The sequence below is a fragment of the Schistocerca nitens genome, chromosome 4, assembly GCF_023898315.1.
Source record: "Schistocerca nitens isolate TAMUIC-IGC-003100 chromosome 4, iqSchNite1.1, whole genome shotgun sequence".
In the NCBI taxonomy this organism is placed as follows: Eukaryota; Metazoa; Arthropoda; class Insecta; order Orthoptera; family Acrididae; genus Schistocerca; species Schistocerca nitens.
The window spans coordinates 143,107,147-143,132,462 of record NC_064617.1 but is presented as its reverse complement, the minus strand read 5'-3'; the positions used below and the strand labels follow the sequence as shown (position 1 = coordinate 143,132,462).

General features: G+C 44.3%; 1 protein-coding gene across 1 annotated transcript in view; it reads left to right on the top strand.

Moving 5' to 3' along the window:
* Positions 1–246: 246 nt before the first annotated feature.
* LOC126252171 (uncharacterized) overlaps positions 247–25,316 on the top strand; it is a 306,249-nt gene continuing 281,179 nt past the window's right edge. The window contains exons 1-2 of the mRNA XM_049953039.1: positions 247–250; positions 442–542. Of these exons, the coding sequence (XP_049808996.1) occupies positions 247–250; positions 442–542 (105 nt within the window). The remainder of the gene's footprint in view (positions 251–441; positions 543–25,316) is intronic.

Here is a 25,316-nt window from a genome sequence, read left to right as displayed (position 1 = left end):
CTGCCGTAGTCATCAGCAGTCTACCTTGCTGTATTAACATTCCAGAGTTAAAGGATACACTATTGCACGCTGAGCATTGCTGTGAACAAATGAGAAAAAATTGTCTGAAATTCGTTTATATCAGCGGAACTGTGCCGTACAATCCCAAATGGAGACACACTAATACTCTGAACGACTCACCTGTATGTTATTCCAATGTAGATGTCCTTCTTGACAGAAAAGACAAAACACTATAATCCTCTCTCTATGGGTACGGGGCTGCCAGCACCCTCAGTGACTCATATGCAGCACTGAACAGTTAATAAGTCGGCCCGTGGTACACTGTCTAGCGACACACCTGGAGGAACAGCAAGTGATTCTAGTCCCTGTACTGAGTTAGATTTAAAATAATCTAGTTGTACAGCACTGGTAAAGAAGTGATCTATTTTATTTTCGTTTCAGAGGGCCGCTTACCTAAAGGCTACTTCCTGAAAGTGAAGTCCATCAATGACTCCCATGAGTACTGTGAAATAATGGACTTCATGGAGGACATAAACAACACGGTAAGTGGCAGCTTCACCTTTATCTCTTACCCTTTGTCTCTTACTATGTGATTATTGTGCTTGTGTGGCTATAGTACCTCTTATTGTCATACGCAAACATGACATACAGTCGCCCAAAACTTTTTCTTTCTTTTTTAAGGTTCTGTATATCTATCGATATAAACGGAATCCTTATGTTACCAACACTTTATTTGTCTGTCCGTCTGCTTAGAACCATTTTTCGCAGGAACGAGTATAGGTATGAATTTGAAATTTATGTCAAATGCTAAGGTCTACAGTTCCTTGGTGGTGTAGAGCATTTAAACTGCTAGGTTTATGCAGTAAAAAGATAGGCTCATTTATGTCGCACATTTTGATACAAATTCACTCATCAGAACCTACAGAATCTACATAATGAAGTCTGTGCACAACACTCACAAAGCGGGTCGTGTTCGCACTTGTCCATCTTTCGTGAAACACATTCCATTTGCTGATGGGCTCCTCGTGATAACAGCCGAGCAATCTGGTCGACGAATAGCAACGCTTCGGTAAGATTAATTGGTGCCATCTCCTCTATTCACAAAGAAATAAGAAATTTGTTGAAATGACTCTGCACATCAATCAGAGCAGATATAGCGTGAAAAACAATTTCCCGTACAAGGAATGTAGCCATGCGATGTCTGCCTATTTTTGTTAGTAGTGTCTTGAAACCTGCCGAGCACTTTACGCTCACTTCTATCTTCTAATATCTGTTAATCTTCTTGCCGCAAATTCAAACACTGCTCAGCTCCAAACATGCAGTTTCACTTTAAATGCGAACATTTTGGGTTAGGATTTACCCTGACTGTTATTGACATCGAATGAAACATCAAGTTTACTGTTACCAGTCACTGTTTATTTATATCCACGACGTGTTTCGTAGGTTTAAAACTCATTTTACATGTGATGTGTTACGATGGAGAAAGGAACCTGTGACCACTGTAGACAGAGCCAAAAATTATCCCAAAATCGTAACACAACATGTCGTACGAACACATATAAATCCACCTCATGATGGAGCTTTAAACTTTCGAACCGCATCGTGGGTGTAAACTCTTTGTTTCATTCGACATGCAGTTCCCGTAATGCCTTTCAGTACTTTACGTCAGCAAAACTGTATGTATGTGCAACGTCTCGCTTCAGTATCAGAATAACTTTGTACTATGCAGTATGACATTTCGAATCTTGTGGGTCCATCGACAGATGCTTTGGCTCAGCTTCTTCACATCCTTTCGTATAGTTTATTACATATAGTGTTAACAAAAAGGACAAAGAATGTTAGTATAAAAATAAGTTTCTGTTATGGACGGAAGAATTTATTAGCAGTGTGCAAACGTCAAACACCCGCTGGAACACAGAAAATACTGTAATACAACACAGTAACCTCGCAACCTTTAATGGCGCTACACGTTGTAAACATTTGATCGCAACGAACTAAAGATAGCTGCATATGGAGATGCTGATTGTAGCTACATTTAAATTTGTAAACTTACAGGGAACAAACTGTTGTCCGTTAAGGCTTAAACGCTGGAGATGGAAAACATGTTAACCGCAGCCCACCGCGACAATGGATGCGTTACACGGTAATGATGTTAAGTAGTATTCCGCTAACAGCTGGTAAAATTGTTTATGAAAACACATCACCTGGGTTCCGAGAGTTCCAGAACCTGTATAGAAAATCGGAATAGATATCAACATAAACATCATTTCCGACCTTTATATTCCTCATGAAAACCACATATTGCGTGTTGTACCACCATACAGCGAGACCTTCAGAGGTGGTGGTCCAGACTGCTGTACACACCTGTATCTGTAATAGCCAGTAGTACGTCCTCTTGCATTGATCCGTACCTGTATTCTTCGTTGCATACTATCCACAAGTTCATCAAGGCACTGTTGGTCCAGATTGTTCCACTCCTCAATGGTGATGCGGCGTAGATCCCTCAGAGTGGTTGGTGGGTCACGTCGTCCATAAAAGTATGTCTAAGGCATTCAGGCCGACCAGGTTGCCTCCAAAGACGTCTCCGACGATTTTCTGATCATATGCGACACTCATCGGTGAAGAGAACTTGATGGCAATCCTGAGCGGTCCATTCGACATGTTACTGGGTCCATATGTACCGCTCTCCATGTTATTGTGGTTGCAAAGATTGACCTCGCCATGGACGTCGGGAGTGAAGTTGCTCATCATGCAGCGTGTTGCGCACAGTTTGAGTCGTAACACGACGTCCTGTGACTGCACGAAAGGCGTTATTCAACATGGTGGCTTTGCTGTGAAGGTTCCTCCGAGCCATAATCCGTAGGTAGCGGTCATCCACTGCAGTAGTAGCCCTTGGGCGGACTGAGTAAGTTAGGTCATCGACAGTTCCTGTCTCTCTGTATCTGCTCCATGTCCGAACAACATCGCTTTGGTTCACTCCGAGGCGCCTGGAAACTTCCCTTGTTGAGAGCCCTTCCTGACACAAAGTAACAATGCGGACGCGATCGAACCGCGGTATTGACCTTCTAGGCACGGTTGAACTATAGACAACACGTACCTCCTTCCTGGTGGAATGACTGGAACTGATCGGCTGTCGGATCCTTTCCGTCTAATAGGCGCTGGTCGTCCATGGTTGTTTACATCTTTGAGCGAGTTTAGTGACGTCTCAGAACAGTCAAAGGGGGCTGTGTCTGTGATACAATATCCACAGTCAAAGTTTGTGTTCAGGAGTTCTGGCAACCGGGTTGATGCAAAACGTTTTTGGTGTGGGTGTAAAATAGTTTGTTGCGCAGTAAGGTAGGTACAAAGGGTGCCCCAGGAGGAGTGGACGATATTGAGGGATGTAACAGGATCGATCATTAGTAGCAAAAAGTATAGTAAACAAGAAGCTCAAAGGTACACGTCTAAAGATCTATGAGCAATTGTTCATCTTAGATATTGTGAAACACGTCACTTCTACTGACCAAGTGTTCATAGCTCTTAAGTCAAGCATTTCAGAGCCCATGTTTACTACACAGTTTTCTCCTGTCTTATTTCATACCACCCCGTAGCAACATATGGAAAGCAGAGAGCTTTCAGTAGAAGAGAAAGGGTTTACAGTATCGAAATGAACTGCTGAAAGCTCTGGAGATATCCATTTTAGAGCCAATGTTTACCAGACTTTTTGGCTTCGAATAATAGTTCCTGTTATACCCCCGTATATTGACCACTTGTCCTGGTTCAACCCGTATAAGTGGTGCAGAGACAAACGCAGAATCATTCCAGCGAAAATACGGTCCGCAAATCGGAAAAGCCACTGACTTATAACGTAGCGACTTTCTTATGGTCCAGCACATAGGTACGAGCATCTTGGAAAAGACGAAGATAATCCGTTGTTCGCGTGAAACTACCGCGAGCGTCTATGGCAGTCGTTGGACCGTGACACCACGATTGGTGACTAGGTGCTCGAGGTACGCAACACAAAATCTGGAGGTCGGAGGCTTGACAGTTCTGTAAGGCAGGAGAGACGATGATCTGTAAGCAGATGCCGACGACTGAGTGCAATGCAGGTGCCGGAGCACTCAGTTCAGCTCAGATTGCTACATATGGGGCTCCGCAGCAGACGATGTTCCCACTTTGACACATAGATATCATCAGTTAAGACAAGATCATAGAGACTGGAGAGTGGTAACATGTGACCTGGTTTTGTTACATCAGGTCGGTGATTGTGCCCGAAAACCAGTTACCCAGGTGAACGGCTGCTCAAAACAGGCACCACGCCACTGACGCAGGCAGTGGTATTATGGCAACTGCAGACTAGTGCACGTGACTGTGGACCACCTTCACCCCTTCATGCATGAAGTCTTCCATGGCGACGATGGCACCTTCCAATAGGATAAATGTCCACGCTGCAAGGCTAGATTCGTGTTATAGTGGTCTGAGGACGGTGACAGGGAACTCACTCTCATGTCTTGACCAGCAAACTCACCCGGTCTGAAGACTTCTGAGATGTTATCGGGCGCCTATTCGACCCGCCCCCCCCCCCCCTCAGCTCGTAATTTACGAGAACTGCAGTGAGATATACGTAGACATCTGGTACTACATAGCTCCGTAAAAATACTCAGGAATTGGCGACTCCATGCCACATAGAATCGCTGTTGTGTAGCGTATCAAAGGTGGACCGACACGTTATTAACCAGCTGGATATAATGTGTTGGCTTATCAGAGACTAGAAGCACTAATCAATTTAGCAATATAGTGTTTCATCCAAAATTGTGAAGTACGCAGCAGAAGGGAAAAATTAATGAATAATATAGGCTGTGAAATTGAGTTTACTAATTCATCGTAGTTTGTGGCTGAAGATGGGTTATTACGTATATTCATTTAAATTACCACCATCATGGTCCTTTTCATGCCAGTTTATAAAATTTGCACTCACTGGAGATTTTTTATAGTTAGGGTTACGTACCTCAGACGGTAAAAATGGAACCCCTACAGGATCATTTTGTTGTCCGTCTGTCTGTCTGCCCATACGACTGTTCAAAACCTTTTTCTCAGGAATGGGTAGATGGATCAAGTTAATACTTATATCACACACTAAGATCTGTCTTCCCTCGGCGGTGTAATAAATGTTAGCTTCTAAGTCAGTGCAATCAAAAGATACGGCCACTTACGTCACATACTTTGATCTACATCTACTTCTACATAGAAACTTCGCAATCCATTGTAAGCTGCATGGCGAAGGGAACCCTGTACCACTACTTGCCGTTTCCCCTCCTGTTCCACTCGCAAATAGAGCTAGGGAAAAAAGATTCTCTATACGCTTCCGTATGAGCCCTAATTCCTCGTATCTACTCTTCGTGTTCCTTACGCACGAGGTGTGTTGGCTGCAGCAGAATCCTCTGGCAGTCAGCGTCCAAATGCCGGTTCTCTAAATTTTCTCAACAGTGTTTCCCGAAAAGAACGGCTCCTTCCCTCCAGGGAATCGCATCTGAGTTCCCAAAGCATCCCAGTAACACTTACCTTTTGCTCGAACCTACAGGTAGCAAATCTAGCAGCTCTTCTCTGAACTGCTTCGATGTCTTCTTTCAATCCGACCTGGTTCAGATCACAAACACTCGAAGAGTACTTAACAATAGGTCCACCAGCGTCCTATATGCGGTTTCCTTTACAGGTGAACCACTCTTTCCTAAAATTCTCTCAATAAACCGAGGTCGACCACTCACCTTGCCTACCACAGCTTTCAAATGCTCGTTCCACCTCATATCGCTCTGCCACGTTACGCCCAGTTACGCACTGTGACTCGAGAAATCAGTAATTAAAAACTGCGAGTATCTGCAGAATCATGAAGTTTGGCAGGAGTAAAGGTTTCACAGTACAAGTAATCGAAAAGCATCAGAAAATTGTTAATTTGTAATTACGTCGCACAGAAAATATTTTCTTTCCATTTGTTATCCAACTTCAAACTCGAAATTAAAACATACTTGTAAATCTTGGAATCTCTGGGACAGACATCGTGTCAGTATCAAAGTCGGAAACACGCAAAAATCATAGAGATCCACGATTCCTGGAACGGATGAAATGCTTATATACACAGGGTGTTACAAAAAGGTACGGCCAAACTTTCAGGAAACATTCCTCACACACAAATAAAGAAAAGATGTTATGTGGACATGTGTCGGGAAACGCTTAATTTCCATGTCAGAACTCATTTTAGTTTCGTCAGTATGTTCTTCCACCTACGCTCAATGAAGCAAGTTACCATGATTTCATACGGGATACTCTTCCTGTGCTGCTAGAACATGTGCCTTTACAAGTTCGACACAACATGTGGTTCATGCACGATGGAGCTCCTGCGCATTTCAGTCGAAGTGTTCGTACGCTTCTCAACATCAGATTCGGTGACCGATGGATTGGTAGAGGCGAACCAATTCCGTGGCCTCCACGCTCTCCTAACCTCAACCCTCTAGACTTCCATTTATCGGTTCATTTGAAAGCTCTTGTCTACGCAACCCCGGTACCAAATGTAGAGACTCTTCGTGCCCGTGTTGTGGACGGCTGTGATACAATACGCCATTCTCCAGGGCTGCATCAGCGCATCAGGGATTCCATGCGACGGAGGGTGGATGCATGTATCCTCGCTAAAGGAGGTCATTTTGAACATTTCCTGTAACAAAGTGTTTGAAGTCACGCTGGTACGTTCTGTTGCTGTGTGTTTCCATTCCATGACTAATGTGACTTGAAGAGAAATAATAAAATGAGCTCTAACATGGAAAGTAAGCGTTTCCGGACACATGTCCACATAACATATTTTCTTTCTTTGTGTATGAGGAATGTTTCCTGAAAGTTTGGCCGTACCTTTTTGTAACACCCTGTATAACTAAGTTTGTAGGGAACCTTCAGTCGACCAGTCCTACTTGCAACTGGCCATTTCTTAACTATTTCTTTTTCTCTAGGGAGAACAGGATATTCTGGTAGTAACATAAGTAGAGGCTGGGACTAATCAGGTATAATCGTGTCGGGAGAATGAGAGTCCCGACTGGGAATATTTGGAAGGGGACTTTCAGTTACTATGTTTACGTTACAACCAGGGGTGACCTACATAAAATGTAGCCTAGAACCAGGGATGGGACTAATTTTTAATTTAATGTTGTGACAATATGTGCGAGACTAAAAACTTACAATAGCGTATTGAACGTGAAAGTGTATTTCAGTTTGTTTATACAGAGTATAGTTGATAAATGAATCCAATCTACAGTTCACTTACGTCGCCGACATGACTCATGTTTTCGAAGTTGACCGTAACGATTCAAGTAAGAGTGGCAGTTGCGTATGTGACGCTCAGGCCAATTGCAAATGGTTACTTGCAACGAGTACTAGAGAAAGTTATTTTCTGTGCCGTTGTGTGGCGAGCGAAAGGGCTTTTCTCGATGGCCATCATGTCTGCAAGAGACCGAGAGCCTAGAAGCGCCTGCCGCGCCACGACAGTTCCATCTGAGTCTTAGCGTGGCAGCGTCTGGCCTCTAGCCGTACTGAGAGGTACTGTTGGACGCACACTGCCGTGTCGCATTGAGCAGCGGCAGCGCGTCACCCCCGCATATACAGCCTACATGTCGCAGAACACTTCGGGTGGAAAGCTGCAGGGAAGGCGTGCAGAAGAGATACGGCCCTTCCTCCTCACACACACGCCCCGCTGCGCAGCCAGCCGTCCGATTTTGTCCAAACTGAAGAGATGACGCGCTCCACTGCTGGCCGTCCCGGGACTTGGTTACCGGTGCACAAAATGTAACTTGACCACATATAGAGCTGTGGCCACCGTACTGTAAACTCCCTGTCGTGTCTGAAAGCATGAGGTGAATTTCATTTATATAAAACGTTAAAAAAGTATCTATGTATTCATTGTTAGCCGTTGAAACTGGAGCATCAAGACGACTAACAGCTAACGAAATTTTTAAGACAATTATCATTTATTGTTCCGTTCAGTTGCAAATTTTTAATTAGATTACATGTTTCGATCACTCAGGTTCATCTTCAGATATTAGTAGTTGCGTCAGCTACCCGTCTTGTCGATTCAGGACCACTGACCAGAGTACAGTACTTTGATATGTGGCTATGAGTAGACACGAGGGGTTGTTGTACTCTGTTATGTGGTTTTGAGTAGACAAGACGGGTTGCTGACGCAGTTAATTACAAATTAGATATGAAGATGATCCTGAGTGATCGAAATACGTGATCTAATTAAAAATGTGCAAGTAAGACGGAACAATAAATGAGAGTTGCCTTATATCAATAAAATTACTGATTCTCACAAGATGAGCATTTGGGCTATAGTAAAGCAGTTCTGTGGTCCGCGTAAAGAAACGTAACGTGAATACATGGTCAAATTTGAAGTGATTTAGGAGTTTTGCCGGGTGTGAAATTTATTACACAAACGTGCCACCTATGGCAGCAGTAGCGTCTCTAACACGGCTGGGTATCAAGCCGAAATGAGCTTAGATTACTGGAACTGACTTCGTCATTCTATACTACTTCAATTCTGCGCCAGAGTTTAGTAAACACAGCGGATGACAAATCTTTGTGTGCCAGGCTCTCGGCAACCTATGATCAGATGATATCAATGTGTGGAAGATCTGGAGACCACTATGGGAAGGCAGTCGAACACCCTCTGAATGTCGGTAGGTGTCGACAGTACGTGAAACATGCGGTCCGGTGTTATATTGCTGAAAGATAGCCTTACGGACACCTTGAAGATAGGGGCAAGTCTTACCACCTTATAAATGTAGCGCCTGATGCCCATATTACTGGCTATGAGGACCAGAGATGTTCATGTGTAATCTGTCACAAACGTACACAATGACTCTTGGTGCTTGAACCCATATGTGGACGATGAATGCAGTCTGACAATGTTCCTGATATTCGATGCGTCCACACACACACACACACACACACACACACACACACACACACACTTCGATTTTCTAGTCAGCATGTAAGTAGCCCGACACGAGAAAGGTGGTGCCATTCGCGTATCTAATGCTGACATTTGAATAAATAAGTACGTACTACGAAATCAAGAGGAGCCATGTTAGTGTAATGAGAAACCAGCCTAGCGTCGTATAGCCATCCCTCGCGTCCTGAAGATACCGAATGAACGTCGAGTGCATCCCAATAGCCATCCTATCCTATGCCTACTCTAACATCGACCACAACTCACTGTAAGATATATAGAAGTTCCTCGATGGTATCACAACATTGTTGTGATCACATGAACCTGGGGTACTACACTAGCACCGTCTTTAAACTTCCTGGCAGATTAAAACTATGCGCCGGACCTACACTCGGGACCTTTGCCTTTCGCGGGCAAGTGCTCTACCATCTGAGCTATCCGACTCACGACCCCTCCTCACAGCTTCAATTTTGCCAGTACTTCGTCTCCTACCTTCCATACTTCACAGAAGCTCTTCTGCGAACCTTGCAGAACTAGTACTCCTGGAAAAGGCAAACGTCCCGAGTTCGAGTCTCGGTCCGGCATATAGTTTTAATGTGCCAGGATGTTTCACATCGGCGCACACACCGCTGCACAGTGAAAATCTCATTCTAGCACCATCTTGTCAGTGCAGTGTTACTTAAAGCATCCAGATGCAAGTTAGGAGGAATAAGAAGGTACATTTTCCTCCTGGACGTGCAGTAGATTACTGTGTCGTTCTCCGGGAGGAGATAATGTCAGAAGTTATATATTTTTTATTTAGATTTCTGTAATCAGTAAACTGAAGATTAGATGCGACTCTCCACAAAATCTACTCTCTTCATTTCAGGGTAGGACTTGTAGTTAACGTTGGACTTACTTTACTCTCTGCCTTTCCCTACATTTTTAACGCCTACATCTCCCTATGGTACCATGGAAGTTTTTCTCTGCTGTCCTGTCACCCTGACTCTTCATCGTGTCAGCATTTTCCGTATGTTTCTTCCTTCACTGACTCTGTAGAGAACCTCCACATTCCTTATCATTCCATCTAGTTTTTAACATCGTCCTATAGCACCACATCCCAAACCCTTCCATTATTTTCTACCCCAGTTTTCCCACCGTCAATGATTCACTACCAAAGACTGCTGTGCTGCAAACGTATTTTCTCAAATATTATGGCCTGTGTTCATAGTAGATCTTTTGGTCAGGAATGCCCTCTTTCCCTTCGCTAGTCTCTTTTGAAGCCCTCCTTGCTTCGTCCGTCATATGTAACTTTCCACAAGCTAGCAGAATTCTTTTATTCGTCGATTTCGTGGTCACCAATTTTGTTGTTAACTTTATTACTGATCTCATTTCAGGTTGTCTTCGTTACTTTCGTCTTGTTTCGGTTTACTGTAGGTTCATATTCTGAACTCATTTGACAGTTCATTCCATCATGTCTTGTGATTCACCCTTTCACTGAGGATCACAATGTCATCAGCGAAATTTACCAGTGATCTTCTTTGTAATGGCACCCTTGAGCTTATCTCTTATTCCGTTATTGCTTCTTCGATGTACCAGGCGGCTATAATTAAACTTTTACTATTCAACACGTTATAACACGGAAACTAATTACCGTACGAGTAGCTAACATAATAGCATTAATGTCAAGGGCATGGGGAAAAGAAATAATGCATGATCAGTTCGATTGCAACCACTTTTAACTTTCTGCTACGGTGCATCATACCATTACATACCGTTACCATTAATGTTCCAAAAGGCCGACCAGAGTGGCCGGGCGGTTCTAGGCGCTACAGTCTGGAACCGCGCGACCGCTACGGTCGCAGGTTCGAATCCTGCCTCGGGCATGGATGTGTGTGTTGTCCTTAGGTTAATTAGGTTTAAGCAGTTCTAAGATCTAGGGGACTGATGATCTAAGCAGTTAAGTCCCATAGTGCTCAGAGCCAATTGAACCAATGTTCCAAAAGAGGCTCAGCATGGCGCCCATCAGGCTATAGAAGAGTCTGAAAGTGCAGGATTGCATACTGCGCAGCAGAAAAAAGCATGTCTATAAGCATGCTGCCTACCTCTCTTGATAAGCTGCGTTTCACATCAGCACATGTGTGAATGTTCCCCTGGCAAAAAGTGTCCTTAAGGTAGCAAAGAAAATGGCTGTGAGCACTATGGGACTTAACATCTGAGGACATCAGTCCCCTAGAACTTAGAACTACTTAAACCTAACTAACCTAAGGGCACCACACACATCCAAGCCCGAAGCAGGATTCGAACCAGCGACCGTAGCGGTCGCGTGGTTCCAGACTGAAGCGCCTAGAACCACTCAGCCACACCGGCCGGCCCTTCAGTGAACCCCACAACCAGAAACACAGGGAGTGAGATCAGGTGATCGTGCTCCGGCCAAGCGTTTGGAAACGATCTGCTGATAATTCGATCGTTTTAAAATGTGTTTCGGAGAAACAGGTGAACATCGCGAGCGATGTGCGGTGGGGCCCAATCTCGCATGAAAACTGTTGAGTTCAATCCAACTCTCTCCTGTAGGGCGGGTCTAACATGCTGGTGGAGCAAATGTCAGTAACGCTGGTCAATCACACTGCACGTCTTTCTTTCTAGAGCGCCAACCTGTTCAAAAAGAATGCGGCAATGATGAATGTAGCCGTGAAGTCACACCAAACGGTGACACGATCACCAGAGAGAGGAACCTCATGCACAGTGACTAGAGGTGAAGATCCCCAGAATCAGCCGTTCTGTGTGTTCACCTCACCCGTCGGAGAAAAATGTACTTCCTCTGCCCATAGGATGGTCCAGGGCCAGCCCTCATGAACTTCAATCCTTGCGAGAGAGTGGAGAGCGAAGTCAACACGTCGTTGTGCATCCTGTGGTGCAAGCTGCGTACGATACGGATCTTGTACGGATACCATTCGAGAATGGTTGGAAGTACCTTACTTACAGTGGACCACGGGATGTTCAACTGTCGTGACACAGCGCGCGTACTGCCTGACGATCGGAAATTGCGCGCAGCGTTGTCTACCATAGCAACAGCGGTTTCATAAACCACCTGCGGTGCAACCGGTCGTCGGCCTCTTCCCGGAGCGACGCCCAGTTCTCCAGCTGATTCGAACGTCGTCATTCTCCGCACAGCAGGTGGAGAGAGAGGACCTTCCATAATCCTTTCAGTCGGCGATATTCTCGAAGTACAGCTGCAGGGTTATTGTCGTTTTGATAATAGAGCTTCATCAATAATGCCCTGCTCTTTTTGTCCAAGCTAATACTGACACATCAGCAAGTGCACTGGGGCTCATCAGGTGCATGGGACTATGGTTCACCATGACTGATCACGGCTTCTGGTGGCCATAGATGGAACTGGACGGTGGTGCAGTGACGCACGGACATCAGGCATCGTATTCTCTGGACATTAATGCTGCCAAGTTTGGTAATCGGACGGTAATTAGTTTCCGTGTTATAACGTGTTAAATAGGGAAAGTTTAATTATAAGCACCCAGTATAGATTGAACATATTTTCTTACACTCTTTTTCATCTTCTTGCTCACATCTTCTCGTACCCATCCTTGTCTGCAGTTTACTTCTGTGTTTCTTGGCCTTGAACCATTTTACATTTTCGACTCATTCGTAGCTCGACGATTTTTCTTAGGTCACGGTCATTTTCCTTAGGTCATAGTTCCGTAATCAACTGCCTCTTTGCTGCCTTTACGTTTCTGAAAACTAGACTAATCGTTATCTACCATATCCTAAATTTTATTTGGCACTCCTCTCAGAATTATTCTTGTCTGTAGCTTTGCTACGTGAGACGTTAAGATGATTGTACGGTAATTCTCGAACCTTTCCACCCGCCCTTGCTGCCTTTAGAATTATGTGGTCGTTTGGTTATCACTTCTACCAGTGATTATAGAAATATGGAAGAAATATTATCTATGCCTCCGGCTTTATTTAATCCCGGGTGTTCCAAAGCTATGTTCAGTTCTGAGTCTAATACTTGATACATTATTTCTTCAATAATGACTTCTCAGTCTACTTCTATCACGTCATCAGACGGTTCCTTTCCGACGTAGAGGCTTTCGGTGGATGCGACCTTTTCTTTGCATTTAACACTGTGCTTCACATTGCACTCTTAAATTTGGCGCTCTTGGTTTAAATTTCACAGAAGGCTATTTCACTTTTTTGTCCCTGAATCAGTGCTTCCGACGATTACTTGCTTTCAGATTTCATAACATTTTCCAGGTGCCATTTCGCTAAGTCGTCCTATGCTCCCTAGTTACTTCATTCCATTGCCGCATTGCTGTCTTTTCGTGAATATTTTTGTGTTTCTTTCTTTTGCTGTTCAGCTGAAGTATCTCTTTTTGTTCATTTTTTCGCCGTTAGCTTCCTTGTATCTACTTTTTTCTGTCCGACTTCTGTAACTGCGTTTTTCACTGACTGTAACGTCAATCCTCCTTGCCCATTAATAATTAGTGCATCGATTCAGAACAGAGTAGGCAAAGACTGAAAAAACATACCTACAGTGTCTTTTAGAACGAATAGTTCGCAGCTATTGGCGGAATAAATGGCGTGCGTGATCTAGTGGTACCTGATACCTGATACTTACCTTCTGTTTCAATTCATTCGCTGTCGATAGGCACTGCTTCCACCTGTTGCAATTCTGTCTGAGTCATTAGTCTTCCGACTGGACTGATGCAGACCACCACGAATTCCTCTCATGTGCCAACCTTTTCATCTAAGAGTAGCACTTGTAACCTACGTCCTGAATTATTTGATGGATGTAATCAAATCTCTGTCTTCCTTTTTAACCCCTACAACTCCCTCTAGTACCCTGATGTATTAATAGATGTCCTATCATCCTGTCCGTTCTTCTTATCAGTGTTTTCCATATATTTCTTTCATCACTGATTCTGCGCGGAACCTCCTCATTCTGTACCCTATCAGTCCACCTAATTGTCAGCGTTGTTCAGAAGCACCACACCTCAAATGCTTCGATTCTCTTCTTTTCCGGTTTTTCCACAGTCGACGTTTTACTACTTACCTCTGCATTCGTTCTGAAGATGCACTCCAACTGTGATATCAAACCTGCTCTTACCAAACACAACCGATGGAGAGGTTTGCACACCATCAAATGAGTAACACACGAATCTGGTAAAAACTCACTACATAATGTCTGGGCCCAGTGTTCTCCTATTAGTCAAGTGTACATCAGCAACATTATAAATGCAAAGATAAAAGTGTCATGCTCCAAAATTAATGAGCCTGCATTGTAGCCACTAATACATAGTAACATTAATCCCTCATAAATTTTCCTCTCTAGCAGCTCCAGTCTTAGATCAGTCAGTGGCACTGTTGGCACGAGGGCCTTGATAAACGAAACCCCGGGATAGTTCTAAAGCTGCTTGGCATCGAAATATTCGGCAAGACGATAAAATTTGACAGCCACAATCGCGATCAAAATCTTATCTGAGATTATTCAACAAAACACTGAGAAACTGCACAGCAAGATAAAAAACATTATCCTGCTTAACAGTATCAGTGTGAGAGAAGACTTAATTGCGCGACACAAGCTTTGTTCATCGGAGCTAACCACTTCCACATCGACAGCTATTCTCACAGTCAAAAATATAACTTCAGAAAATCAAGTGAAGGCATTTTCTACGTGACTGTTCATCTTTTAAACGATGACTAACTGAAAACCTCAGCTGCCGACAGGTGTTGTTGTTATACCTCGATGTGGACAGCTGAAAATGTGTGCCCCGACCGGGACTCGAACCCGGGATCTCCTGCTTACATGGCAGACGCTCTATCCATCTGAGCCACCGAGGACACAGATGGATAGCGCGACTGCAGGGACTTATCCCTTGCACGCTTCCCGTGAGATCCACATTCCCAGCTGTCCACAATTCTACATATGTATTATACCTTATAGACATTTGCCCACTTGTCAAACCTCAGATGAGCTTGAAAACAGATTACAGAATCGCTGAGGAGTGAACGGACATCAACTACAGGTTTGTCCTCAGCCAACATCCATGACAAATTGTTTCGAACAAGGTTCAAATGGTTGGTTCAAATGGCTCTGAGCACTATGGGACTTAACATCTATGGTCATCAGTCCCCTAGAACTTAGAACTACTTAAACCTAACTAACCTAAGGACAGCACACAACACCCAGCCATCACGAGGCAGAGAAAATCCCTGACCCCGCCGGGAATCGAACCCGGGAACCCGGGCGTGGGAAGCGAGAACGCTACCGCACGACCACGAGATGCGGGCTTCGAACAAGGAACTACACCTCTATTTAGAACTTTTTAGGCGACTGTGATACCACACACATTACTTTTCTGACAATATAGAATTCTGATATTGTGAAACTCCACACTTGTTCCACCCAAGTAAACCCACGCCTAATCCACATGAGAATAATTCTGGGGTCTCTCTGTCACCTGTAAAAGGCGTTTTTCTGGACATATTATTCTGCTTCCCTCACCCTTCAGGGTCAAGGTCGAGTTCGCTATTGCTAATACGTGATTCCCAACAAAAACTGCACCGTATTTCCAGTTTTTCACCGAAGTACTTCTGTGCCAAGCTTCGAAATCATTTCATACGCCCTCGCTTCAACGCCATACGGAGGCCTCACGTCTTCGGTTTTCGCATCGCCCCATCTTGCGTTGCAATAACTGAAAGGAACTGCCGCACAGCTCCACGAAGCTTGAGGCGCTACTCAATTAAAATTTGAGTAACTCGTGACCCGTTTCACGGATTTTTATGCCATCTGCATCTGTCAATTGGAATTTAAACGCAGACCGTTAGCATACGTTCCACCATAAATTATTCTCTTATTTACATCTAGACTGCTTTCTTGTTTTTTCTTAATTGAATGTGGTCTGTGAAATATCCTAACGTTGCCACTTCTCAAGATGACCATTTCTCTTCAACTGTACTGCCTGCCGCCGTATTCATTATGGCGCTATCTGTATCTTTGAAGTTCAAACACATCTTACCACTCATGAGTACTTCAGTATCCAACTTCTTTCCACATTGGCTGATCCAGGCGATTCTCTTGAACTTTAGTCTACTCAGCATCATTGTTAAAGTGTGGTCTGTGTCTGCTGTAGGGCACGCCTTATAATCTGATATAAAATTTCGGAATCCAGATAGAATCTTCCCATGTCTCTGAGTCTTTTCCAAGTATACCTTCTCCTCTCCTGATTCTTCCACAATGTATTCGTTGTTAGTATCTGAAATTTATTGGAGAGATCAGTCATTCTCCTCTCTCACTCCCACTTTCGAGTTCATATTGTCGTGTAACTCTGTCTTTTATTCCTTCCCCTAATACAATGTCCAAACTTCTACTTCTTCGTTGCGTTCCACTCCCTCATGACTGTTAGATTGTCATCTTCCTTTACATCCTGAATTACCAGTTCAGCATTATCATATAGTTTCTGTATAACTTTATCTTCTATTCGTAACGTCGGTATACCTGACTAAGGATGATATCTTTCCATTTGTAGTCACTACATGAGTGTACCTACAATACCTTTTAGACGTTCACAAGTTTGGTAGTGGGATGCATAGTCTGTTACGGTTTTTGACGATCTCATACACTATCATTAACGTATAACGATGTACAGCAACGTGTGCCGCTACTCGCCAGTCCAATCGATCTCTCTCCCTGCTTGTGTTTCTGCCTAGTGATGTGTGGTGAACAAATGTGCACTCTGGGGGCAGCAGCATTTGATTTACTGAACTGTGTCCATTCCATCTTCCCCAACAATGCACACAGTGGACAGGGAGCATTTTCATGAATGCACTGTACCTTCATGGTGGTTAACAGTGGCGGTGCTGGTTACCCCGAAACTTGCGGAAGCCACTTGAAGAGCCCAGAGCCAGCATGACCCCGACAACTGAGTGTTCCACTTGAATGGTACTCTCTCGTAATCACAAAACTGGCCAAACAAATGTTACCACAAGGAAACGAACGACAAAGGTACTTTCGATAAAATCAAGTGATCGACGAAAGAAGCAAATACAGAAATGCTCATGGGAAGAATACAGCAACTAAGTCACTTAGGAATTAGGTAATGAAATAAGTAAGAAGTGCAGATAAACCAAAGCTAAATGGCTGCAGGAAAAAAAAGGCGAAGAAATCGGAAGAGAACTGGTCGTTATACGTCTGGTGAAGCATATATAGCCGGCACGGAATGGCCGCGTGGTTAGAAGCACCATGTCCCGGATTGAGCGGCCCCTTCCGCCGGAGATTCGAGTCCTCCCTCGGTCATAGGTGTGTATGTGTGTGTGTGTGTGTGTATGTGTGTGTGTGTGCGTGTGTGTGTGTGTGTGTTTTGTTCTTAGCATAAGTTAGTTTTAATTAGTTTAAGGAGTGTGTAAGTCTAGGGACCGATGACCTCAGCTGTTTGGTCCCTTAGGAAGTCTCACACATTTAATGATTTGAATTTTAAAATGGATATGGAAACCTTTTGTTAAAGCGGACACAGATGTTAATTTTAAGATGCAGGAGGAATTCCGCTGTTAAACAAAGACAAGAAGAAATTAGCGGAAAATGTAAAGTGAATACGAGGTGGAGTAACAGTATAATGCCATTATAAAAGAAGAAATGAAAGTCTATTTTAATGACACAGTGTAAGAGACAGATTTTGATAGATATTGAGCTAGACTTATAATCACATAAAGCAAAAGGTTAGAAAAAATTTCTTCGGATGTTCTAAAATCGCTGGAGGAAATAGCAAGTGAAAGACTATTCAACTTGGCGTGTATAATCTATGAGACTCGAGATTCACCATTAGACTTTCGAAAAAATATCATCCAACCAATCCCAAAGATAGCAATGGCAGACAGATTCGAGAGTTATTGCACAATCAGCTTCACAGTTCAAAATGGTTGCTTCAAATGGCTCTGAGCACTATGGGACTTAACATCTGTGGTAATCAGTCCCCTAGAACTGAGAACTAGTTAAACCTAACTAACCTAAGGACATCACACACATCCATGCCCGAGGCAGAATTCGAACCTGCGGCCGTAGCGGTCTCGCGGTTCCAGACTGCAGCGCCTAGAACCGCAAGGCCACTTCGGCCGCCTTTACAGTTCAGACATCCAAGTTACTGATAGGGTAATATACAGAAGAATGGAGCAAAAAGCTGAGGCTCTGTAGATGATGTTCATTTTGCTTTTAGAAAAGGTAAAGGCACCAGAGAGGCAGTTCTGACTTGGCGCTTGATAGTGGGGAAGCAAAACTTTAGAAAAAATGACGCACATAGGTTCTATCGATTTTTAAACAGCGTTCTATTATGTAACACGATGCTAGGTGTTCGGATTTCTCTGAAACATACGTTTAAGCTATAAGGGAAACATGGGTAATATGAAATATGTTCAAGAAACAAGAATGAACAATAACAACGGATGACAAAGATCTAAATGCTCGGATTAGATAGGGTGCTGGGCAGGGACGTAGTGCTATCCCCTGCTGTTCAATGTGTACTTCGAAGAAGCGATGGCGAAAGTAGAAGATATCTTCAGGAGTAAGGTTGAAATTCGGCGTGATGTAATATCAGTGACATGCCATTGTTATCGTAAGTGAAAGCGAGGAGGAATTACAGGATATATTGAACGAAATAAACTGTGCAGGTTGCTTCAAAAGTAACTGTACACACTTCATGGGTGTACTAAATGCATCAAAATAAGCATAAAATGTCAAATAAAGAGTTATGTGAAATTGCCTTTTTTTCAGGTTTATGCAGTAGAGTAGGGATAACAAGTGCAATACGTACGACACAAATTTAACTTTTCTCAGAAACAATGACACCAAGCGATCCAAATTTCAACACCACATCGTACTATACAGTTACCCCAGAACAAGTTCAAAATGGTGTTCATGTATACAAAGACAGTGAAGTGCTCAGCATCTTACTGCTCTCGGAATGTTGCAGGGTATGTTCACCTCACCCTGCACATTTGCACAGCCATTCTCTGTTCACTGCCGTAGTTGTGCTACATTCTCAACTGCAACAACTAAGGCGACCCCAAAGGTAGAAATCTAGGGTGTTATGATATGGCCGAGCGGTTCTAAGCGCTACAATCTGGAACCGCGCTACCACTACGGTCGCAGGTACGAATCCTGCCTCTGGCACGGATGTGTGTGATGTTCTTAGGTTAGTTAGGTTTAAGTAGTTCTAAGTTCTAGGGGACTGATGACCTCAGCAGTTGTCCCGTAGTGCTCAGAGCCATTTTTTTTTTGTTATGATATGGAGATCTGATGGACCAAGCAACTGGTCCTTCAAGACCTATCCCATTCTCAGATGCTGTCGGGCATGTCTTCACGGCCTGTTGGTATTTGCTGGTACACGTTATCTTTTAGGTGTCCCCCAGAAAGAAATCCGACGACGCCAAATCCGGTGATCTAGCAGGCCAATTAATAGCTCCACGTTTGACGATCCACCGACCAGTGTAAACAGGGTCTAATATTTCCCCTGTCTGAATTGCGTAATGCGCTGCGTAACCGCTATGCTGAAACCATACACGTTTCCGAACGTCCAGGGCAACATCCTACAATAGTACCGGTGGTTCTTGTGCCAAAAACGTTCGATATTTCCGCCGATTGCACGTGCCGGCGATAAAATACGGACGAATGAGTTTGTTGCCCATAGACCCCACCATACGTTGACCGATGGTCAACTTGCTGTAACCACTGGGGATTGTCTACACTCCAGTAATGCATGTTACGCAAGTTGACGTTACCATGGTTTGCAAATGTAGACCTACCGGAAAATAGTACCTCGGCAAAGAACGTGGGGTCGTTTGCATTTGTTGACGTTCCCATTCACAAAATACTACCCTATTATGGAAACTGGGCCATGAAGTTGTTGACGCAGTGACACGTTGTATGGATGCTACTTATGGCGATGCAGTATTTTGACAATACTACTACGGACATACTGGAATTGCAGTGTAACTGCCGGTCGCTTATTCGTGGGTTGTGATGCACAGCCGATAGTACCGCTATTTCATTAGCTTCTCTTATAACACGTTTGCTTCGCTTCCTTTTGCCGTTCTGTACGCTGCCATGAGACAGACAGGCGATCACGATGTTGTAACAGAACGAAAGAGATCGAGGTTTCCCTGGAAAACGCTCGGCATACAAGACAACAGTAGCCTCAACATTTCTCCTACGTTCTCTCTAAATCAGAATCATTTCAATTTTTTCTTCTGTGATTGCAGCACTCACCGTCCGCTTTCAAGTCTGTTCTCCGAATGATAGGTAAGTGTGCAGGAAATAAAAACTGAGCAAGTATTGTAATGTATGGAGTAGTTATGTGTTTTACGTCTGCACGATACGTGAGTTCTGGTCGCAGTGTGTCATGCCTATTATGGTACGTCGTAGTTTGCTGCACAGTCACGGTGGCGTATCAAGTAGTATCCTGTTCGATATGTCGGACGGAGGAATGTACCGTTGCGAATGGGGTTTCCAATTAGAAGTTATGAAATACTGGCCTGTCCTATCCTCGCACCATGGAAGTAGGTTCCCATGTAACATTGGATATTCAAGGGCCTCTAGAGTAGCGTATCGTAAATTGCGATTGAGTACCCATTTCTTTTCCTCCGATTACAGTGCCATTGTGACGAAACGAAGAAAATACTTCAGACAAAACGTATGTAGATTTTGCCGAAGAATCGTAATCTACAATAAAAAGCGGGGGTTCCCATTTAAAATTTAAAACTGCCCCGCGCCATCCACGCAGAGGTGGGGTGGAAGGTCGATCGTGGTATCATTTGATGTCCACGCCCCTCTCCCCTCCCCGAGACAAGCAAACTGGAATTATAACTTTTTTTTGATCCGATGTTTAATTTTACAGATATTTCAATGTCTTGAGTTAAAATTAACACCCTGTACATAAGAAACAGTTGTGGTCCGAGAACTGATCCCTGGGGCACTCCTACCAGTTAATAGTGCCTCAGTCGGACGTCATCTCACAATAGCTATTCTTACTGCGGACAATGGCATTTTGCTTTCTGTTCTTCAACTGTGAGTGGAACCAGTTGTGAGTTACTCCTCCAATAATATCTTATAGTGAATACAAATAAGCGCCTTAGTTATCTCAAAGAAGACACCTAGCGTTCGAGACTTTTCTTAACCCATGCACTGCCAGATAGAGAAGAAATAGCATTCTGAGTTGTAAAATAACTTCTGAAACCAAACTGAACGTTTGACAGCAAGTTATGTGAACTGAGAGGATCAATTTCTCCAATAGGTAAAGGTTTTGGAGTAACTTCTCCAGGTACCAGTCGTGCAGAAATGGACCTAAAATAATCTACAATATCCCATTCTCCTTTGTATAAAGCAGTTTCGCTACTGAGTACAACAATCGTTCTCGAAACTGATCATTGTTAAAGGGAAATTTACAAATGTGGGTTTGTATTTGTTAGCATGGAGCTTCGGCATCCAGCTAGATACCCCATCATATACACGAGTACTTAGTCTCCAGTAATTTAATTATTGACTCAGTCTCCCCCTTGGCAGTATAAAGTAAGTGACTTTCAGCTGGCAGTATCGAAAAACCATTTTCTGAGCGAATTATATAATTTTCTGTCGAAAGAAACTTTCTGTTTGAATTTCCTGCTGTAATCACAGTGTGGTTGGTCAAGGGTGATGGAAGCTTTGTTATAGGAACACGCGAAGAAAAATTCATTTTAAAAGCACAAACTGAAAGAAGTGGTTTCAGTATTATTTACGCCAAGTAATGCACCATGAACACCTTAAACGAATGCTACCGAAATGCGAGTCCTTTATTTCTATGATTGTGAGATACTGTGACTAAAAGCACGTAATTGGACGAGCTTAATTTCATTATTTTCAGTACAGGCAAAATCCATTGCTAAAGATGAAGTATAGTTTGAGAACATTATGTGTATTGGGCAAATCTAACGTTAGTGGAACCATTCAGATGGAAATCACGACACAGAATGCTCACAGGACGTGCACGTGCAGCTTATCTCCATATTCTGTACGTTGGAAAGTACAAATCATTGGTATTTGGTACATGGGAGCATCGTAGCGACAGATAGAGTAGACGGTTGATTGTTGTGAATTGACGACGAGTGGTGACGTGGCGGACTCAGGACAACAATGGGGCAAAAAGGGCTGGGTACGTGTTCTTCTTAACTTTTAGAAAGGTCCAATGATTGACATTAGGAACACGGGAATATCATACTGAGATATCGCACTGGAAGTTGGCCGTATTGTAATGACTGCTAAGCCAGTGGTGAAGTGGTGGACTCAGGAACAAAAGAGTGGGAAAGAAAACAGACACCAGTCCTTCTGGAAGGACTATGGAAAGATAAAGTAGTAGGATTGTTCAACTTGATGACAACTGTTGCAAACCGAGAAAGGTTACGGGCAGAATGTCACTACTGACGGATAGAAAGAGAAAACCTTGTAGACAGGGCTACGAAAGCTGTGGCTAATCATCTTGGGGATTAAGAACCCCCTTCAGTTGTACTTCATTTTTTTTATCACCAGATTGAAACTGGTTTTGTGGCACTGAAATTCACAGCCTCAGATGACATCCGTACAGTAATCAGCCTCAAAAGAATAACAGACCGTAAAATATCCACCGATAAATTTTAAAAAAATTCTTAAAACATGTACACTCCTGGAAATTGAAATAAGAACACCGTGAATTCATTGTCCCAGGAAGGGGAAACTTTATTGACACATTCCTGGGGTCAGATACATCACATGATCACACTGATAGAACCACAGGCACATAGACACAGGCAACAGAGCATGCACAATGTCGGCACTAGTACAGTGTATATCCACCTTTCGCAGCAATGCAGGCTGCTATTCTCCCATGGAGACGATCATAGAGATGCTGGATGTAGTCCTGTGGAACGGCTTGCCATGCCATTTCCACCTGGCGCCTCAGTTGGACCAGCGTTCGTGCTGGACGTGCAGATCGCGTGAGACGACGCTTCATCCAGTCCCAAACATGCTCAATGGGGGACAGATCCGGAGATCTTGCTGGCCAGGGTAGTTGACTTGCACCTTCTAGAGCACGTTGGGTGGCACGGGATACATGCGGACGTGCATTGTCCTGTTGGAACAGCAAGTTCCCTTGCCGGTCTAGGAATGGTAGAACGATGGGTTCGATGACGGTTTGGATGTACCGTGCACTATTCAGTGTCCCCTCGACGATCACCAGTGGTGTACAGCCAGTGTAGGAGATCGCTCCCCACACCATGATGCCGGGTGTTGGCCCTGTGTGCCTCGGTCGTATGCAGTCCTGATTGTGGCGCTCACCTGCACGGCGCCAAACACGCATACGACCATCATTGGCACCAAGGCAGAAGCGACTCTCATCGCTGAAGACGACACGTCTCCATTCGTCCCTCCATTCACGCCTGTCGCGACACCACTGGAGGCGGGCTGCACGATGTTGGGGCGTGAGCGGAAGACGGCCTAACGGTGTGCGGGACCGTAGCCCAGCTTCATGGAGACGGTTGCGAATGGTCCTCGCCGATACCCCAGGAGCAACAGTGTCCCTAATTTGCTGGGAAGTGGCGGTGCGGTCCCCTACGGCACTGCGTAGGATCCTACGGTCTTGGCGTGCATCCGTGCGTCGCTGCGGTCCGGTCCCAGGTCGACGGGCACGTGCACCTTCCGCCGACCACTGGCGACAACATCGATGTACTGTGGAGACCTCACGCCCCACGTGTTGAGCAATTCGGCGGTAGTCCACCCGGCCTCCCGCATGCCCACTATACGCCCTCGCTCAATGTCCGTCAACTGCACATACGGTTCACGTCCACGCTGTCGCGGCATGCTACCAGTGTTAAAGACTGCGATGGAGCTCCGTATGCCACGGCAAACTGGCTGACACTGACGGCGGCGGTGCACAAATGCTGCGCAGCTAGCGCCATTCGACGGCCAACACCGCGGTTCCTGGTGTGTCCGCTGTGCCGTGCGTGTGATCATTGCTTGTACAGCCCTCTCACAGTGTCCGGAGCAAGTATGGTGGGTCTGACACACCGGTGTCAATGTGTTCTTTTTTCCATTTCCAGGAGTGTATATCAGAGAAAATAGTACTCACATAAATATGTAATAAGACCTAAGAAGCCAGGAATATGGAACCCAACTAATGTTATGAGACCAATCTAATAAGCCGCTAAATGGCGGTACACTCCGGCTTCAGGCCACGAGTGGCCTACCGGGACCATCCGACCGCCGTGTCATCCTCAGAGGGATGCGGATATGATGGGCGTGGGGTCAGCACACGGCTCTCCCGGTCGTTATGATGGCATTCTTGACCGGAGCCGCTAACATTCGGTCGAGTAGCTCCTGAAGTGGCATCACTAGGCTGAGCGCACCCCGACAAATGGCAACAGCGTATGGCGGCCTGGACAGTCACCCATCCAAGTGCCGACCACGCCCGACAGCGCTTAACTTCGGTGATCTCATGGGAGCCGGTTTATCCACTGCGGCAAGGCCGTTGCCGCTAATGGCGGTACGTCAACGAATCAAAATCATCCGAACGCACGCTTCAAGTCCAGAAAGGTCTGTGGATCCTAAGCAAATTACGATAATCTAAAAATCACGATAATCTACTGCAACATGTAAATAATACATAAAAAAACCATACAAATATCTGTTGACCGGCTACTTTAAAGACAAGGGGGAGCTTCCAGCGAAGTGTTACAATAGCCAAAAAATGATGGATCATGTGTATGGAGCAAGTGACTTACTAACGAAAAAGGAGATGTAGATAAAAAAACACGGCATGCGACAGTGTACTGTAAAATATTGACACCACGAAAGTTAACAGCCATCCAACAGAGGCCTCGCACATGCGTAAACGATGCGATAGCACACCGAATAACCGGTGATCTGGCGAAAGCAAGGATAATCTAATAAGAACAAGGAATGTTGGGACGTCTGAATGGAATGTCTTCAAACTGTGTCAATTAATTTGTATTAAAATGTATCACTAGTAACGCCCATACGGCGGTCTTTGCGTAAGAGAAACAACTTGAAATAAGGACGTTTAATGACTTAAATGAAGTCCACCAGATACACGCGTTACGCCAAGGAGGACAGGTGCAGCTGAAAGTAGTAACAATATCCAATAAATAAAGCTTAAAAATCTAAATTACAAGTTATAAAGTTACTTTGAAAACATATAATTTTCACATTTTAGAAAGATCTACAACGTTAGACTATACAATTTTAACAATTTTTTGGTTATTGCGCCATTTTGCTACAAGCTCTCCCTCCGTACTTGAAACTAGCCGCTTATCCGGTCTTAGTATGAATTTTTGTCTATTT